The sequence below is a fragment of the Dama dama genome, chromosome 28, assembly GCF_033118175.1.
Source record: "Dama dama isolate Ldn47 chromosome 28, ASM3311817v1, whole genome shotgun sequence".
Taxonomy (NCBI): domain Eukaryota; kingdom Metazoa; phylum Chordata; class Mammalia; order Artiodactyla; family Cervidae; genus Dama; species Dama dama.
Window position 1 is genome coordinate 40,666,684 of NC_083708.1, and position 20,871 is coordinate 40,687,554.

The window sequence follows — 20,871 nt, forward strand, 5'->3', positions numbered from 1 at the left end:
CACTACATAATGATCAAAGGATCAATCAAAGAAGAAGATATAACAATTATAAATATATATGCACCCAACATAGGAGCACCGCAATATGTGCGGCAAACACTAACGAGTATGAAAGAGGAAATTAATAGTAACACAATAATAGTGGGAGACTTTAATACCCCACTCACAACTATGGATAGATCAACTAAACAGAAAATTAACAAGGAAACACAAACCTTAAATGACACAATGGACCAGCTAGACCTAATTGATATCTATAGGACATTTCACCCCAAAACAATCAACTTCACCTTTTTCTCAAGTGCACACAGAACCTTCTCCAGAATAGATCACATCCTGGGCCATAAATCTGGTCTTGGAAAATTCAAAAAAATTGAAATCATTCCAGTCATCTTTTCTGACCACAGTGCAGTAAGATTAGATCTCCATTACAGGAAAAAAATTGTTAAAACTTCAAACATATGGAGGCTAAATAACACGCTTCTGAATAACCAACAAATCATAGAAGAAATCAAAAAAGAAATCAAAATATGTATAGAAATGAATGAAAATGAAAACACAACAACCCAAAACCTATGGGACACTGTAAAAGCAGTGCTAAGGGGAAGGTTCATAGCATTACAGGCTTACATCAAGAAACAAGAAAAAAACCAAATAAATAACCTAACTCTACACCTAAAGCAATTAGAGAAGGAAGAAATGAAGAACCCCAGAGTTAGCAGAAGGAAAGAAATCTTAAAAATCAGGGCAGAAATAAATGCAAAAGAAACTAAAGAGACCATAGCAAAAATCAACAAAGCTAAAAGCTGGTTTTTTTGAAAAAATAAACAAAATTGACAAACCATTAGCAAGACTCATTAAGAAACAAAGAGAGAAAAACCAAATTAACAAAATTAGAAATGAAAATGGAGAGATCACAACAGACAACACTGAAATACAAAGGATCATAAGAGACTACTACCAGCAGCTCTATGCCAATAAAATGGACAACTTGGATGAAATGGACAAATTCTTAGAAAAGTATAACTTTCCAAAACTGAACCAGGAACAAATAGAAGATCTTAACAGACCCATCACAAGCAAGGAAATCGAAACTGTAATCAAAAATCTTCCAGCAAACAAAAGCCCAGGACCAGATGGCTTCACAGCTGAATTCTACCAAAAATTTAGAGAAGAGCTAACACCTATCTTACTCAAACTCTTCCAGAAAATTGCAGAAGGTAAGCTTCCAAACTCATTCTATGAGGCCACCATCACCCTAATTCCAAAACCAGATAAAGATGCCACAAAAAAAGAAAACTACAGGCCAATATCACTGATGAACATAGATGCAAAAATCCTTAACAAAATTCTAGCAAACAGAATCCAACAACATATTAAAAAAATCATACACCATGACCAAGTGGGCTTTATCCCAGGAATGCAAGGATTCTTTAATATCCGCAAATCAATCAATGTAATACACCACATTAACAAATTGAAAGATAAAAACCATATGATTATCTCAATAGATGCAGAGAAAGCCTTTGACAAAATTCAACACTCATTTATGATTAAAACTCTCCAAAAAGCAGGAATAGAAGGAACATACCTCAACATAATAAAAGCTATATATGACAAACCCACAGCAAGCATCACCCTCAATGGTGAAAAATTGAAAGCATTTCCCCTGAAATCAGGAACAAGACAAGGGTGCCCACTCTCACCACTACTATTCAACATAGTGTTGGAAGTTCTGGCGACAGCAATCAGAGCAGAAAAAGAAGTAAAAGGAATCCAGATAAGAAAAGAAGAAGTAAAACTCTCACTGTTTGCAGATGACATGATCCTCTATATAGAAAACCCTAAAGACTCTACCAGAAAATTACTAGAGCTAATCAATGAATATAGTAAAGTTGCAGGATATAAAATTAACACACAGAAATCCCTTGCATTCCTATACACTAACAATGAAAAAACAGAAAGAGAAATTAAGGAAACAATACCATTCACCATTGCAACAAAAAGAATAAAATACTTAGGAGTATATCTACCTAAAGAAACAAAAGACCTATACATAGAAAACTATAAAACACTGATGAAAGAAATCAAAGAGGACACAAACAGATGGAGAAACATACCGTGTTCATGGATTGGAAGAATCAATATTGTCAAAATGGCTATTCTACCCAAAGCAGTCTATAGATTCAATGCAATCCCTATCAAGCTACCAACGGTATTTTTCACAGAACTAGACCTAATAATTTCACAATTTGTATGGAAATACAAAAAACCTCGAATAGCCAAAGTAATCTTGAGAAAGAAGAATGGAACTGGAGGAATCAACCTGCCTGACTTCAGACTCTACTACAAAGCCACAGTCATCAAGACAGTATGGTACTGGCACAAAGACAGAAATATAGATCAATGGAACAGAATAGAAAGCCCAGAGATAAATCCACGAACCTATGGACACCTTATCTTTGACAAAGGAGGCAAGGATATACAATGGAAAAAAGACAACCTCTTTAACAAGTGGTGCTGGGAAAACTGGTCAACCACTTGTAAAAGAATGAAACTAGAACACTTTCTAACACCATACACAAAAATAAACTCAAAATGGATTAAAGATCTAAATGTAAGACCAGAAACTATAAAACTCCTAGAGGAGAACATAGGCAAAACACTCTCCGACATAAATCACAGCAAGATCCTCTATGACCCACCTCCCAGAATATTGGAAATAAAAGCAAAACTAAACAAATGGGACCTAATGAAACTTAAAAGCTTTTGCACTACAAAGGAAACTATAAGTAAGGTGAAAAGACAGCCCTCAGATTGGGAGAAAATAATAGCAAATGAAGAAACAGACAAAGGATTAATCTCAAAAATATACAAGCAACTCCTGCAGCTCAATTCCAGAAAAATAAATGACCCAATCAAAAAATGGGCCAAAGAACTAAACAGACATTTCTCCAAAGAAGACATACAGATGGCTAACAAACACATGAAAAGATGCTCAACATCACTCATTATTAGAGAAATGCAAATCAAAACCACAATGAGGTACCATTACACGCCAGTCAGGATGGCTGCTATCCAAAAGTCTACAAGCAATAAATGCTGGAGAGGGTGTGGAGAAAAGGGAACCCTCTTACACTGTTGGTGGGAATGCAAACTAGTACAGCCGCTATGGAAAACAGTGTGGAGATTTCTTAAAAAACTGGAAATAGAACTGCCATATGACCCAGCAATCCCACTTCTGGGCATACACACTGAGGAAACCAGATCTGAAAGAGACACGTGCACCCCAATGTTCATCGCAGCACTGTTTATAATAGCCAGGACATGGAAGCAACCTAGATGCCCATCAGCAGATGAATGGATAAGGAAGCTGTGGTACATATACACCATGGAATATTACTCAGCCATTAAAAAGAATTCATTTGAACCAGTCCTAATGAGATGGATGAAGCTGGAGCCCATTATACAGAGTGAAGTAAGCCAGAAAGATAACATTACAGCATACTAACACATATATATGGAATTTAGAAAGGTGATAACGATAACCCTATATGCAAAACAGAAAAAGAGACACAGAAATACAGAACAGACTTTTGAACTCTGTGGGAGAATGCGAGGGTGGGATATTTCAAAAGAACAGCATGTATACTATCTATGGTGAAACAGATCACCAGCCCAGGTGGGATGCATGAGGCAAGTGCTCCGGCCTGGTGCACTGGGAAGACCCAGAGGAATCGGGTGGAGAGGGAGGTGGGAGGGGGGATCGGGATTGGGAATACATGTAAATCCATGGCTGATTCATATCAATGTATGACAAAACCCACTGGAAAAAAAAAAAAAAAAAAAATTCCTCCTCCCCAGATGGTTCCGTGTAACACCATTCCTGGTAAAAAAAAATTCTCCTTTCTCCTCTATCATAAATTGAGCGTTTTTGAGCTGTGTGTATTGAGTTGCTAGAGGAGACCTACTTGCATTTGGGATAAAGGCATCCTGGCCAAAGATCTACCCACTAACTCGCACAGACGAACAGGAAATAATGCACTACCAATTTAAATGCATAATTTCAAAGAATCTTAAAACTAGAAGAAACTTTAAAATTCAACCAGGGCAATTTCCTCACTTCATTACAAATACATTGTGAGGCTCAGATGAGATGTATGAGTCACACAGGGCCTGCCTTGAGGTAAAGTGAAAAGTGAAAGTCGCTCAGTCGTGTCTGACTCTTTGAGACACCCATGGACTATATAGTTCATGGAATTCACCAGACCAGAATAATGGAGTGGGTAGCCATTCCCTTTTCCAGGGGATTTTCCCAACTTACAGATTGAACTCAGGTCTCCCACAATGCAGGCAGAATCTTCTTTACCAGTTGAGCCACGGGTAGGCATATAACTAATGTTAGTCTCCTACTCTTGAAAGTTCTCTGGGCCTTTATTCTAGGTAATCAGACACAGGAGTTTCTGCACTCGGGCCCAGAAATATTTTTTCAAAAGTTTTGGGTGTGATGCCCTGTTTTTAAGCTTATATTCAGTACTCATGGATTTTTCTATTTTCATTCCAATAATCAACTGCACTTATGGCAAGCATCTTAGAAAAAACATTTCAGAACTACCAAAAAGAACAGTCAAATAAAGAGAAAATAATTCTTAACCTAGAGTATCTTGTATCATTATCATTATTGTTGCTGTTATTTTTACTATCGCTACTATTGTAACACTGGGATACAGAAGGATACAGAGGACACAGAGTAAGCATAAGACGTTGTTTGCCTTGATGCGATAATTGCTCTCATAAGAAATAAAGACCAGGAAATAACGTATTACCAACTTAAATGCACAATTTCAAATCCTAAAACCAGAACAAACTTTAAAATTTCAACTTGAGCAATTCCCTTCCTTCATCACAGATAAGTGATGAGGCTTAAATGAGATGTGTGAATTCCTTATTTTTTATATAACACTTAAAAAAATACTTCAAATATCTTTAAAGACATTATTTTGTAATCATGATATTATTTCCTGTACATCATGATGTAGGGGAAATGTGAATCCATTGATTAGAATATAGGGTAGGCAAGCTTCCTACAAAAGGAAGAATAGTAAACATTTCAGGCTTTGCCAGCAGTACAGGCTGTCTGATGCATTTTCGTTTGCTTTTTTTTTAACAACTTCATTTATTTATTTATTTATTTTTGGCTGTTCTGGGTCTCTGTTGCTGTGCAGGTCTTTCTCCATTTGTGGTGAGCAGGGGTTATACTCCGTCACAGCGTGCGAACTTCTCATTGCGGCAGCTTCTCTCGTGGAGGGGCACAGGCCCCAGGTGCACGGGCTTCAGTAGCTGAGAGCTGAAGTTTCCAGGCTCACAGCGTAGGCTCACAGCATGTGGGATCCCCCCAGGCCAGGGACAGAATTTGCCTCTCCTGCACTGGCTGGTGGATTCTTTACCAATGAGCCACCAGCAAAGCCCTCTTTTCCTTTTTTTAAAAAATACAAAAATCTTTCTTTTCTCACTGGCCATACAAAAGCAGATGGGTCAATTTGCCCTGTGCAAGTCATGCTGTGCTGACGCAAGGACTAGATAATAAAATTAAAGTCGTAAGAGATAAAGTATTAAATCAATTTATAAAAACTGATAAAATGAGGAACAGAATTGAAATACTCACACTTCACTCAGTATACCATTCTACATCTATGAAACAGCTCTACCTTACCTGAAATTCATCAAAACATAAGAGACATGCTTCTTCACTAATTTCTTCAGCTATAGGAGCTATTGGATCATATGATTTAGCCATGAATCCTGGTTTCCTCTTTGGCAAACTCTGTTTAAGGCGGTGTATCCCTTAAATGGATGAAATTAAACACAAATCAAATATTGTACTAAAAGTATATTTTAGACAACTAAGTACACACTTTTTAAAACTCTAAATGAAACAGTGTGTATATACAAATGAAGTTTAAATTTCACATATAAGCAAATATGATTATTAAGGCTGACTGCAGTTTCTCTACCTCAAAATAAGTTGTTCACATATTACTACATTCCCATGGTTGTAAGGATACTCTGTGGTCATTCCATCTCCACTGTTCAGCCACTTTGGAGATGACACAGTGACAGAACAGATGATTAGATGGTAGCTGATGGATCAACAGATGGATCTTAGCCCTGAGAACGTCAGGGATGCAGGCACCGGAGGTCATCCTGCCCTCTATGTCTGGCACGTCTAAACAGGATGTTTCCTTACTTCCAGCAAGTCCCACTTTATTCACTATGTTACTAAATGCTGAAAGTATTCAAAGAATAGTACAATATTCTTGCCCTGAGGAGGTTACAGTATGGCTGGTAAACAAATAAGGCAAAGATGAAATAATGTAAGAACACTGACAAAGCAATAAAGCATGCATACAAGAACAAACTGAATGCCTACATGCTAAGGTGACACAGAAGAAAGGGCCTAATCAAGAATACCTTGGTGAGACAGCTGTGGCTTTAACATTTCTTATTGATCCTTAGTAGACAGAGGAAAAGTCTGGCCTTCACAGAGTAACCTCTGTTCTCTGATTTGGAAGGAATGAATTTGTCTCTAGGACCAACTCTGGACACATTACTAACTGTTTCAATATAGTACAAAACAAATGAAACTAAATAAAATCTTACTTTTAGCAAAAATCAAATTTTTTAGATTAAGAACTTTAAAATGAGGAAAATTATTTTGCAGTGTTTGGCCACATAAAAAAAACTTCTTTCAGATCATCAACTTACTTTGGTGAACGTCTAACATGAAACCATGAAAATGAACACGTTTTTTCCTCTTCATTTCCACATAAGCATAAAACATGTCCATCACCATTGTTTTCCCTGTACCTTAAAAAAAAAAATACTATTAGACACTATGTACTGATCGCTCTAATGATTGTTCATTAGCTTTGGGATAATGAATCAACACTCTGCTACTGGAAAACTTAACACTATGTTACTTTTTTTTTTTAAAGGAGTGTCTATTTCTTATGTTAACCTACCTAAAAATAAAATGTAGATATTCTTTTCTGTTAAAATCCTGTTTTTAGGAAATACAACATTTAGTTAGCACTCTGGGGACTATTTCTTCCAGATAACTATGTTCATAAACTGGCAATATTTACAGATTATTTATTAGTTAGTTTCTCTTCTGAAAGGCACCAGTATAAATAAAATAATTATTTTATTATTTAAAATAATAATAAATAAAATAAGTAACAGCCCTTACTTAGCATGAAAAAAAAGTGTCAGTCACTCAGTCATGTCTGACTCTTTTCATATGGACTGTAGCCCACTAGGCTCCTCTGTCCATGGAATTCTCCAGGCAAGAATATTGGAGTGGGTAGCCATTCCCTTCTCCAGGGAATCTTCCAGACCCAAGGATCAAACCTGGGTTTCCTGCATCATAGGCAGATTCTTTACCATCTGAGCCACCAGGGAAGCCCGTGGAACTGTCTTAGACACTATGGAAAATTCACCAGTGAAAAATAAGAAAATATAGACTAGCATCTAACATAAAAACTGCAAATAAATAACAGATGTAGATTAGAGCTGGATAACTGAAAATTATAATTTTTAAAAAGCTGAGAATATAGGCTTTGAAAGAGGCCTACTTGAAGAAATTCAGATACAGTTAACCTTTATAATCAAATTATCCAACTGTAAGCACTCTGAAACTTTTAATCACTATGATCACATTAGTAATTGAAGAATCAACAGGCTGAGCATTTAACAAGGCATGCACAGGAAGCCTATTCCCTCACAGAAAGCCCAGAGCTTTGGGACACTGAAAGTGATCAAGTTCATTTTACACCCAGCATTCCCCAGCTGACAGGCCAGGGAATGCTGGTCTTGTTTCTCATCTTCATGGCTTCTTCCACCATCCCATGTACACTGTTGGTGGGAATATAAATTGGTGCAGTAGCTATGGAAAACAGTATGGAGACAGTTTTAAAAACTAAAAATAGAACTACCATATGACCCAGCAATTCTACTCTTGGGTATATATCTGGAAAGAATGAAAACACGAACTTTAAAAGATGCATGCATCCCAGTGTTCACAGCAGCAGTATTTACAGCAGCCCAGATGTGGAAGCAACCCAATTGCCCATCAGCAGACAACTGGATTAAGAAGATGAGCCCTATGTCACTTCAGATTTTAGCTTGCAGGCACTTTTCAGATTGTTGCACAGAAAGAGGGAATCCATGTAAAATACCCGGGTCTAACTGAGTTGGGCTGAGAGATCACGACTGTGGGAGTCCAAAATGCAGGTGAAATTTGCGAGGCAAGGTGCCAGAGAGGAGGCAACTATACAATGAAAGAGCCCCAGAAACCAACACATGGGCACTCTTCAGTCTTTCGCTGAATAACAGCTGTTCACATGTAGGGTGATACCTCATGACAGGAGGCAAAGAAAGCTGTGAGATGAGCCATTTCCAGAATAGTGATACATTCAACAGCTTGAAAGATGATCCACTGAACTATGCTGAGTGAAAAAGAGAAAGCCAATCTTAAAAAGTTACAAGGTTTCTTATTTATATAACATTCTTGAAATGACAGAATTTTAGAAATGGAGAACAGATTAGTGGTTGCCAGGATATAGAAATGGAGGGTGAATAGGTATGGTTATAAAATGATGGGCAATACAAGGAATTCTTGTGGTAATACAGTTGTTCAGTATCTTGACTAAGGCAGTGGATACATGAACCTACATAGGTGATAGACTGTACAGAAATAAATACACACACCTAAGTGAGTACAGCACAGCTGATGTGGAACTCCCAGATACAGAGGGCCGAGTGCATTCCCTGCATTATGCCATTTTATATAAGGGATATGAATATTACCAAATTTTTATATCCTTGAGGACTACTGGAACCAATCCCCTGTGGATACCTAGGGATGACTATATAATTAAAACTGGAGAAATCTGAATAAGATCAGTGAATTGAATCAATGTCAATATCCTGGTTTTGATATTTATACTACAGTTTTGCAAAATGTTGCCTTAGAGGGGAAATGAGTTAAGTGCATAGAGATCTCTCTGTATTACTTCTTATAACTCCATCTGAATCTATAATTATCTCAATGAAGTTTTTAATTAAAAAATACTTCAAATGAATCAAGCTGGCATGTAAGTAACTTGTTTAACTACCTGTCACAATAAAATTCAACATATAAAAATTAGATAATCCTGGAACCCTCCTATACTGTTCAAAGGAATGTAAATTGGTATAGCCACTATGGAGAACATTATGGAGGTTCCTGAAGAAACTAAATATAGAACTACCATATGATCCAGCAATCCCATTACTGGGTATATACCCAGATAAAACAATAATTCAAAAAAATACATGCACCCCAATGTTCATTGCAGCACTATTAAAATAGCCAGGACATGGAAGCAACCTAAATGTCTATCAACAGCGTAATGGATAAAGAAGATGTGATAAATATATACAATGGAATGTTATTCAGCAGTGAAAAAGAACAAAATAATGCCTTTTGCAGCAACATGGAGGGACCTAGAGATTATCATACTGAGTGAAGTAAGTCAGACAACAGAAAGACAAATATCATATGATATAGCTTACATGTGGAATCTTAAAAAAAGGGTGTAAGTGAACTTATTTCCAAAACAGAAGTAGAGTCACAGATATAGAAAACAAACTTAGAGTTACCAGAGGATAAGGAGAGGGGAGGAATAAATTGGGAGATTGGGACTGACATATACATACTGTGCATGTGTACTAAGTTGCCTCAGTCGTGTCTGACTCTTTGAGACCCTATGGACTGTAGCCTACCAAGCTCCTCTGTCCATGGGATTCTCCAGGCAAGAATACTGAAGTGGACTGGGATCTTCCCAACCCAGGGATTGAACCCAGGTCTCCCACATTGCAGGCGGATCTTCACCATCTGAGCCAACAGGGAAGCCCATATATATACTATTATATATAAAACGGAAAACAATTAGAACCTGCTATATGGCATAGGGAACTCTACTCAGTACCCTATAATGGTTATATATGGAAAAAGAATCTAAAAAGGAGTGGGTATATATATATATGTATATATATATATAAACTGATTCACTTCACTGTACAGCAGAAAGGAACACAACATTGTAAATCAACTACATTCCCGTTAAAAACTTTTAAAGATTATATAATTTTCACAATGTTTGAAAAAAATTTTTGAAAAAATTCAACAAGCATTCACAGTAAAAACTCTTAGCAAACTTCCTTGACCTCATAAAGAACAAATACTAAAAAACCTACAGTGAAAAGATACTCAATAACATTTCAAAGATGCAAATTAAAACTATAATGAGATATGACTTCATATCCATTAGGATAGATATTATGAAAACAAACAAAAACTGGATGATAAGGATGCAGAAAAATGGGAAAACTTGTACATTATAGGTTGGAATGTAAAATGGTGCAGTTGCTATGGAAGACAGTATGGCAGTTCCTCAAAAAATTAAACATAAAATGATCAGGTGATCTAGCAATTCCACTTCTGGATATATACAAAACAACTGAAAGTTGGGATTCAAACAATATTTGTACATCAATGTTTACAGCAGCATTATCCACTAGTCAAAAGATGGGAACAACCCAAACATCTGCCAGTAGATGAATGAATAAACAAAATTGATATAAACAATATGATAGAATATTATTTAGCCTTAAAAAAAAGCATGAAATCCTGACACACTACAGCATGGATAAAGAGCAATATTGCATAGGAACCTGGAATATCAGGTCCATGAATCAAGGCAAATTGGAAGTGGTCAAACAGGAGATAGCAAGAGTGAACGTTGACATTCTAGGAATCAGCGAACTAAAATGGACTGGAATGGGTGAATTTAACTCAGACGATCATTATATCTACTACTGTGGGCAGGAATCCCTTAGAAGAAATTGAGTAGCCATCATGGTCAACAAAAGAGTCAGAAATGCAGTACTTGGATGCAATCTCAAAAACGACAGAATGATCTCTGTTTGTTTCCAAGGCAAACCATTCAATATCACGGTAATCCAAGCCTATGCCCCAACCAGTAACGCTGAAGAAGCTAAACGGTTCTATGAAGACCTACAAGACCTTTTAGAACTAACACCCAAAAAAGATGTCCTTTTCATTATAGGGGACTGCAATGCAGAAGTAGGAAGTCAAGAAACACCTGGAGTAACAGGCAAATTTGGCCTTGGAGTACAGAATGAAGCAGGGCAAAGGCTAATAGAGTTTTGCCAAGAGAATGCACTGGTTATAGCAAACACCCTCTTTCAACAACACAAGAGAAGACTCTACACATGGACATCACCAGATGGTCAACACCAAAATCAGACTGATTATATTCTTTGCAGCCAAAGATGGAGACGATCTATACAGTCAGCAAGAACAAGAGTGGGAGCTGACTGTGGCTCAGATCAGGAACTCCTTATTGCCAAATTCAGACTGAAATTGAAGAAAGTAGGGAAAACCACTAGACCATTCAGGTATGACCTAAATCAAATCCCTTATGACTATACAATGGAAGTGAGAAATATATTTAAGGGACTAGATCTGATAGATGAGTGCCTGATGAACTAGGGATGGAGTTTTGTGACATTGTACAGGAGACAGGGATCAAGACCACCCCCATGGAAAAGAAATGCAAAAAAGCAAAATGGTTGTCTGAGGAGGCCTTATAAATAGCTGGGAAAAGAAGAGAATCAAAAAGCAAATGAGAAAAGGAAAGATATTCCCATCTGAATGCAGAGTTCCAAAGAATACCAAGGAGAGCTAAGAAACCCTTCCTCAGAGATCAATGCAAAGAAATAGAGGAAAACAACAGAATGGGAAAGACTAGAGATCTCTTCAAGAAAATTAGAGATACCAAGGGAACATTTCATGCAAAGATGGGCTCAATAAAGGACAGAAATGGTATGGACCTAACAGAAGCAGAAGATATTAAGAAGAGGTGGCAAGAATACACAGAAGAACTGTACAAAAAAGATCTTCATGACCCAGACAATCATGATGATGTGATCACTCACCTAGAGCCAGACATCCTGGAGTGTGAAGTCAAGTGGGCCTTAGAAAGCATCACTACAAACAAAGCTAGTGGAGGTGACGGAATTCCAGTTGAGCTATTTCAAATCCTGAAAGATGATGCTGTGAAAGTGCTGCGCTCAATATGCCAGTAAATTTGGAAAATAAACTGCCAACATCTGTTGGATCATCGAAAAAGCAAGAGAGGTCCAGAAAAACATCTATTTCTGCTTTATTGACTATGGCAAAGTCTTTGACTGTGTGGATCACAATAAACTGTGGAAAATTCTTCAAGAGATGGGAATACCAGACCACCTGACCTGCCTCTTGAGAAACCTATATGCAGGTCAGGAAGCAACAGTTAGAACTGGACGTGAAACAACAGACTGGTTCCAAATAGGGAAAGGAGTACGTCAAGGCTGTATATTGTCACCCTGCTTATTTAACTTATATGCAGAGTACATCATAAGAAACACTAGGCTGGAAGAAGCACAAGCTGGAATCAAGATTGCTGAGAGAAATATCAATAACCTCAGATATGCAGATGATACCACCCTTATGGCAGAAAGTGAACAGGAACTAAAAGCCTCTTGATGAAAGTGAAAGAGGAGAGTGAAAAAGTTGGCTTAAAGCTCAACATTCAGAAAACTAAGATCATGGCATCTGGTCCCATAACTTCATGGGAAATAGATGGGGAGACAGTGGAAACAGTGGCAGACTTTATTTTTGGGGGTTCCAAAATCACTGCAGATGGTGACTGCAGCCATGAAATTAAAAGATGCTTACTCCTTGGAAGGAAAGTTATGACCAACCTAGATAGCATATTAAAAAGCAGAGACATTACATTGCCAACAAAGGTCCGTCTGGTCAAGGCTATGGCTTTTCCAGTGGTCATGTATGGATGTGAGAGTTGGACTGTGAAGAAAGCTGAGTGCCGAAGACTGATTCTTTTGAACTGCAGTGTTGGAGAAGACTCTTCAGAGTCCCTTGGACTACAAGGAGATCCAACCAGTCCATCCTAAAGGAGATCAGTCCTGAGTGTTCATTGGAAGGACTGAAGTTGAAGCTGAAACTCTAATATTTTGGCCACCTGATGCAAAGAGCTGACTCATTTGAAATGACCCTGATGCTGGGAAAGATCGAGGGCAGGAGGAGAAGGGGACAACAGAGGATGAGATGATTGGATGGCATCACCGACTCGACGGCAGTGAGTTTGGGTAAACTCCGGGAGTTGGTGATGGACAGGGAGGCCTGGCGTGCTGCGATTCATGGGGTGGCAAACAGTCAGACATGACTGAGTGACTGAACTGAACTGAACTGAATTGAACAACATGGATGATTCTTGAAGATACTGTGCTACATAAAATGATTCAGAACAAAAGGATAAGTAAGCATTATATGATCCCACTTATATGAGGTACCTAAGGTAGTAGTGAGTGATCCAAGATCACTGCAGATGGTGACTGCAGCCGTGAAATGAAAAGACGCTTGCTCCTTGGAAGAGAAGCTATGACCAACCTAGACAGCATATTAAAAGGCAGAGATGTTACTTTTCCAACAAAGATCCATATAGTCAAAGCTATGGTTTTTCAGCAGTCATGTATGGATGTCAGAGTTGGACCATAAGGAAAGCTGAGCACCAAAAAACTGATGCTTTTGAACTGAAGCTGTTGGAGAAGATGCTTGAGAATCCCTTGGACTGCAAGGAGGTCCAACCAGTCCATCCAAAAGGAAATCAGTCCTGAATATTGACTAGAAGGACTGATGCTGAAGCTGAAATTCCAAATCTTTGGCCACCTGATGCGAGGAACTAACTGACTTACTGGAAAAGACCCTGATGTTGGGAAGATTGAAGGCAGGAGGAGAAGGGGACCACAGAGGATGAGACGGTTGGATAGCATCACCAACTCAATGGACATGGGTTTGAGCAAGCTCCAGGAGTTGGTGATGGACAGGGAGGCCTGGCTTGCTGCAGTCCATGGGGTCGCAAGGAGCTGGACATAACTGAGCAACTGAACTGAAAGTAGTCAAATTCCTAGAGACAGAAGGAGAATGTTGGTTGCCAGGGACTGGGAGGGAGGGGTTATAGAATGGGGTATTATTGTTTAATAGGTACAGAGTTTCAGTTTGGGAAGATGAAAATGTTTGTGGAGACAAACAGAGGTGATGTCTGCACAACAATTTCAATGCACTTAGTGCCTTTGAACTGTACAGTTAAAAAGGTTAAAATAGTAAATTTTATATTATATATATGTTGCCACAACAACAACAAAAAAAAAACTAGTACATTAACACACATACAGACACACACATACACACCCTATAGTCAACACATCTATAAGTCAATATACTTACTAGGGAAGACTGAACACTTCTCCCTAAAATTTGACACAAGGACACCCACTCTCATGACTTCTATTCAATACTGTACTGCATCCTAGCTAATGAAATGAGGCAAGAAAAACAACTACTGAACTGGAGGCATAGACACTGTAAAGGAAAAAAGTAAATTGCTTTTATTTACAGACATGATTGCATACACAAAAAAAATTTGAAGAAGCTACCAAAAAACCACTAGAGTTAGTAACTGAATTTAGCAAAGCCATAAAAAAATCAATTGATTCTACATATTAGCAGTGATCAACTGGAAATTTAAATGTTAACATACAATACCATTTGCTAAAGCCTTTGACTGTGTGGATCACAACAAACTGGAAAATTCAAGAGATGGGAATACCAAACTACCTGACCTGACTCCTGAGAAACCTGTATGCAGGTCAAAAAGCAACAGTTAGAACCAGACACAGAACAACAGACTGGTTCCAAATAGGGAACGGAGTACGTCAAGGCTGTATATTGTCACCCTGCTTATTTAACTTCTATGCAGAGTACATCATTTGAAATGCCGGGCTGGATGAAGCACAAGCTGGAATCAAGACTGCTGGGAGAAATATCAATAACCTCAGATATGCAGATGACAATACACTTATGGCAGAAAGCGAAGAAGAACTAAAGAGCCTCCTGATAAAGGCGAAAGAGGAGTGGAAAAGCTGGCCTAAAACTCAACATTCAAAAAATGAAGATCATGGCATCCGGGCTCATCACTTCATGGTAAATAAGAGAGAATAAAGTGGAAACAGTGACAGACTTTATTCTTGGGGGCTCCAAAATCACTGTGGATGGCGACTGCAGCCATGAAATTAAAAGACACTTGCTCCTTGGAAGAAAATCTATGATAAACCTAGACAGCATATTAAAAAGCAGCAACATTACTTTGCCAACAAAGGTCCATCTGGTCAAACCTATGGTTTTTCCAATAGTCATGTATGGACGTGAGAGTCGGACCACAAAAAAGGCTGAGCACCAAAGAATTTATGCTTTTGAACTGTGGTGTTGGAGAAGATTCTCAAGAGTCTTGGACTCCAAGGACTGCAAGGAGATCAAACTAGTCAATCCCAAAGGAAATCAATCCTGAATATTCATTGGAAGGACTGATGCTGAAGCTGAACCTCCAATATTTTGGCCACCTGATGCAAAGACCTGACTCACTAGAAAAGACTCTGATGCTGGAAAAGATTGAAGACAGGAGGAGAAGGGGATGACAGAGGCTGAGATGGTTGGATGGTGGAATCACCAACTCAATGGACATGAGTTTGATAAAGCTCTGGAAGATAGTGAAGGACAAGGAAGAAATTAAAGAAAATATTTTAAAATTAAGAAATATCCCATGCTGATAGATTGGAATGCTCAATATTTTAAGTTATCAATTCTCTGTAGACATTGATCTTTTTTGTTTTTCATTTATTTTTATTAGTTGGAGGCTAATTACTTTATAATATTGTAGTGGTTTTTGTCATACATTGACATGAATCAGCCATGGATTTACATGTATTCCCCATCCTGATCCCCACTCCCACCTCCCTCTCTACCCGATGCCTCTGGGTCTTCCCAGTGCACTAGGCCTGAGCACTTGTCTCATGCATCCAGCCTGGGCTGGTGATCTGTTTCACCCTAGATAATATACATGTTTCGATTCTGTTCTCTCGAAACATCCCACCCTCGCCTTCTCCCACAGAGTCCAAAATTCTGTTCTGTACATCTGTGTCTCTTTTTCTGTTTTGCATATAGGGTTATCGTTACCATCTTTCTAAATTCCATATATATGCGTTAGTATACTGCATTGGTCTTTATCTTTCTGGCTTACTTCACTCTGTATGATGGGCTTCAGTTTCATCCATCTCAATAGAACTGATTCAAATGAATTATTTTTAATGGCTGAGTAATATTCCATGGTGTATATGTACTACAGCTTCCTTATCCATTCGTCTGCTGATGACATTGATCTTTAACATGTCTTTAACATACTCCCTGTCAAAATCTCAGGATCAAGATTTTTTTTTAATGAACAAACTAATTCTAAAATGAACATGGCAATGCAAAGGCAATAAAATAGCCAAAATAATCTTGAAAAAGACAAAACTGGAAGACTCACATCACACCTCAGTGTGCATCAGCAATGTCCAGGTTGTAGGAAATCCTACCGGATAAAGAAGTTTATATATGTGTGGTGTGAACACACCCGAGCATATACTACCTCAGGATGTAAAGTAAATTACTAACTGTGAGCCACGCCCAAAAAAGCCATTGCCACAGCTTGTAAACCTTGAGTGAGCAAAGGCTGTGTCTGCTTTCATTCACCATTACATTTCCAGAAACAACAGACAACCTGGAACAAGGAAGGTGCTTATTTGTCAAGTAACTGGAAGAATGTTGGGGAAAAGTAGGGAAGAAACCAACACTAAATTTCCCTTACCTCACAATTTTGCTTTGGCATCTATAGAATCCTAAGTAAAACCTTGTAATTTTCTCAAGATAAGACAATCTTACTAGGGGAGTCATTTATAAAACTTAAAACTTCTGTGCATAATAAGTCACTTCAATCACACCCAACTCTTTGCAGGTTCTTTACCACTAGGGCCACCTGGGAAGCTATAGAAACTCTAGTAAATTCTAACTTTTAAGCCAAAAGTGATTACTCAAGAGCCCCCTCTAGTGGTGTCCTTTCACAGCTGAAACCCTCCTCCCCCCACTCCCCCATAGAAGAAGTTGGAAGTGGTATCTTCCATCATTGCCTCCCACTCAGCAGAATTTTGCTTTCCAACTCCTAACCTTAAAACCAGTCTACCTTTCCACTGGTAAAATTACCAGTGTGAAACAGGTGAGGTTAAACCAGGAGACGGCAAAAAAGGACTTTATTCTCTTCTAATATATGAGAGAAATCATTAACCCTGTCATCATCACACATTCTGTTAGTCCAGAGCTGAAACCTTGCTGTAAGAAAGCCAGTTATAGGATAAGAATGAAGCCACAAAACACTACTACTGCAGCTTTTGGTTTTTGCATGAGATATAATAAGCTTTTTATTAATGAAACATCTCAAGATTGAACCATGATGATATCAGTGTTCCTGGGGTTCTCTAGCCTATCTGATCAATTATCTCAACACACCTATGAAGATAAGAGCAGAGTTAAGTGGGTATAACAGAGCCCAAGCCAAGAGCAGGAATAAAAAGAGATTGCTATAAAACAGACATCTTTTCCATCAAGTCTTTTTAAATTTAATACCTGTTTCCCAAGTCTAAAAAAGAAAAATAATAAAGAATAAGAGCTTGTGAAGACATTCCGAGGCTACTCTCCCAGCCAGCAAGCCCCACAAAAATGAAAATTTGACCTATCTTTTATTATCTATTTTGTAAGAATTCTAAACTAAAGAGTAAAGCCACCAAAATGTTCACCTCACTTCCTGTTTCAGAATTCCTTTCTCTTCCCCTCTCTATATTATGAAGATGTGTGTAGCCAAAGACTACCACACATCCAGCCTACGTGAATATACCATGTTATCACATCTTTTCTAATTCTTTCAAACACTCAGATGAATTATGTTTATTGTACCTCCCTTCAATTTGTTAGAATATGGTTGTATTTTCAAAACTAAAATCCAACAACCTCCATATTTGTGCTTTTTTTTTTAAGTCCTTTTGCAGAAGTGGAAACAGTTGTGCTTTACTAACCATCATCATTTATGGTTAAGTGGTTAAAGTAACAGGGGAAACAAAGATTCTGATTTTAGCAATGACTGAACATGAAAGTAAAGGTACAGGAAGTAAATGTTCTCCAAAGAGGCAAAAAAATGAGAAATGACTACAGAATGAGATCGACTAGCAATAGCCAAAGGTGCAGACACATAAACCTGATCGAGTACCTAATATAAATTAGATGCTAGGTAAGCATACATTGGTCTCAGAAATACCAATTAGCTTATGAACAAAGAAAAAGAATAGTTTGAGATTCTTTCACATTTTTAACATCTACAAGTTTCAAGAACTTAAAAGAGAAAAACAAATACCATATATTTACACATATATGTGGAATCTAGAAAAATGGTTCAAATGAACCTATCTGGAAAGCAGAAATAGAGACAAAGACATAGAGAACAAACGTATGGACACCAAGAGGGGAAAGGGTGGATGGGATGAACTGGGAGACTGGGCCTGACATATATACACTACTGTGCATAAAACAGAAAACTAAGGAGAACCTACTGCATAGCACAGGAAAATCTACTCAATGCTCTGCAGTTACAAAGAGGGGATATATGTGAACATATAGCTGACTCACTCTGCTATAGAGCAGAAGCTAACAACATTGTAGAGCAGCTAAACTCCAAAGAAAATTTTTTTAATAATTTAGAAAGATAAAAGAACTTCAAGAATCTCTATCATTCCCTTTTTAAAAACTGGACAATAATCATTTATTAGATTTGCTAAATCTAGAAATGTAAAACAGGCATTTAGAGGCATTAACAAACAAATTAGAGTAAGAGAGAGGACCAAGAAAAGAACAGAACAGTTTGACCTTTAAGGCAGTGTAACTACTTATTCAACTCCTATTATTTTTATTATCCTAAAATTCTTACTAAGATAATAAACCTCTGCCACAGCTTCCTCACAATGGAAATTTGTCATGGCTACAGGGGAGTCTGAAGCTTGTTGATCAGTCAAGGACTAAAACTGCTGCAGTCCATGGGGTCTCAAAGAATTGGACATGACTGAGCGACTGAACTGAACTGAAAACTGACCTCATTACATCAAATATTTTGAGTATGCCAAGTAAACAAGTGATTGACAAGCCATAAGGCCAGATGACAGAAGAACCACCTTCATGACATCAGTGAAGGTGGATAACTAGGGAAACGTTTAGGACTAGAACAACTGGATTTGGTTGAAGGAAAATCGAAACCAGAAAACAGACAACTTCATCAATAGTGAAGTCAAGGAAGAAGCAAGACAACTGATTAGGAAAATCTATTACAGAAAGGCTTACCAGGTGGTGCATTCACCTGCCAATGCAGGAGACGCAAGAGATGTGGGTTCCTGGGTCAGGAAGATCTCCTAGAGTAGGAAATGGCAACCCACTCCAGTATTCCTGCCTGGAAAATTCCATGGTTAGAGGAGCCTGCCGGGTTACAGTTCACAGGGCTGCAAAGAATCAAACATGACTGAGCATGCCCACATATTACAGAAACTGACAATTCACAAAGTTTCCAAGAAAATGAGTCTTCATGCCCAATGGCTGGAAGTGCAAGAAGGATATGTTACCACTTATATGTTTAGAATGTCCACTCATCACTAGATTAAAGATAACTAAATTAGGGGCAAGAGTTTAGATTATGAGTAGAAGTATTAGTGGAAATTAAAACAAGCAACTTATTGTTTTAAGTTATTAAGCAGAGTCAAATAGCAGGGAGCAATGAGATTCTGATTTATTAAATAACCTATCTAGAGATGATTTCTGTCACTGAGATCGATTCACTTTATACATTAAATAATGTTTGCACCCTAACATGCTAATCATGCCTTCAACTGCAGTCACAGTCCATGAGAAATAAAAGTAAAAACTAAGAAATCTGCAATCCTCTCCTCTTCCCTATTTTACTTCACCTCATTCTATTCCTATTGTGGTGGGTTGAAAGATAGAAATGGAAGTTATCTCTGAGTGAAAGTTAGGAAACTTTTTGTTCAGACCACTTAAAACTTATTTTAACACACTTACCCACATCTCCATAAACATACAGGCCCCTTGGAGGTTTGCTCCTTGAAAAAAGCTGCAAATTAAGAACAAATTATAAATCTCCAATGTGGAAATAAATGAATATCATCATACACATAATGTTCCTAACCAAGCTATATATAGGAGCGAAACAGGCTACTGCACACAGTAAGTACAAAAAACTTGATATAAAAGGCTATGATGCCCCACTTAGATTTTAACATAGAAGGCAAGAATCAGTAGCTCAGAGCAAAGCTCTGAAGCCACACAACTTAAGTTTACACCTCCTTCACCATTTACTAACTATGTAATCGTCCCACTCTTTTGCAAATGGGCTCCCCAAACAATGACAGCCTAGTTTATTCCCAGCAAGCAAGAGATAGGAAGACTTTTTAATGGAGAAACTAAACAGTTTCCAGGAAAAAAAAGGCACTTATGTGTTGGTTTCTCCCAAAGAAAGAATGGGTCCCCCTCAGATCACCTTACAGTAAAGCACGCTAGTCAACAAATCTCTTAAGATGCAGCCTTCAAGCAGCTCATTAGTATCTGAAATGACATTAAAATGATTTGACAGCTTAGAGTCAATAGAAATTGGAAGGAAAAAAAAAAGTTGGAGACCACAGCAAATACACAAAGGAAACAGAGATTATACAGACAGCAAAAGGAAACTTCAAAATAAAACTGTAACCAGTATAATCAATATG

General features: G+C 37.9%; 1 protein-coding gene across 3 annotated transcripts in view; it reads right to left on the reverse strand.

Moving 5' to 3' along the window:
* The window catches only part of AFG1L (AFG1 like ATPase), a 189,629-nt gene that overhangs the window by 123,993 nt on the left and 44,765 nt on the right, over positions 1-20,871 (reverse strand). For 2 of the 3 annotated variants that reach the window (XM_061131463.1, XM_061131462.1), the window contains exons 3-5: positions 20,171-20,222; positions 6,766-6,867; positions 5,714-5,844 (exon numbers count right to left, since the gene is read on the reverse strand). The exons of the other annotated variant lie outside the window; for it this stretch is intronic. In XM_061131463.1, coding sequence (XP_060987446.1) covers positions 5,714-5,844; positions 6,766-6,867; positions 20,171-20,222 — 285 coding nt within the window. The remainder of the gene's footprint in view (positions 1-5,713; positions 5,845-6,765; positions 6,868-20,170; positions 20,223-20,871) is intronic. 3 annotated transcript variants of the gene reach the window in all.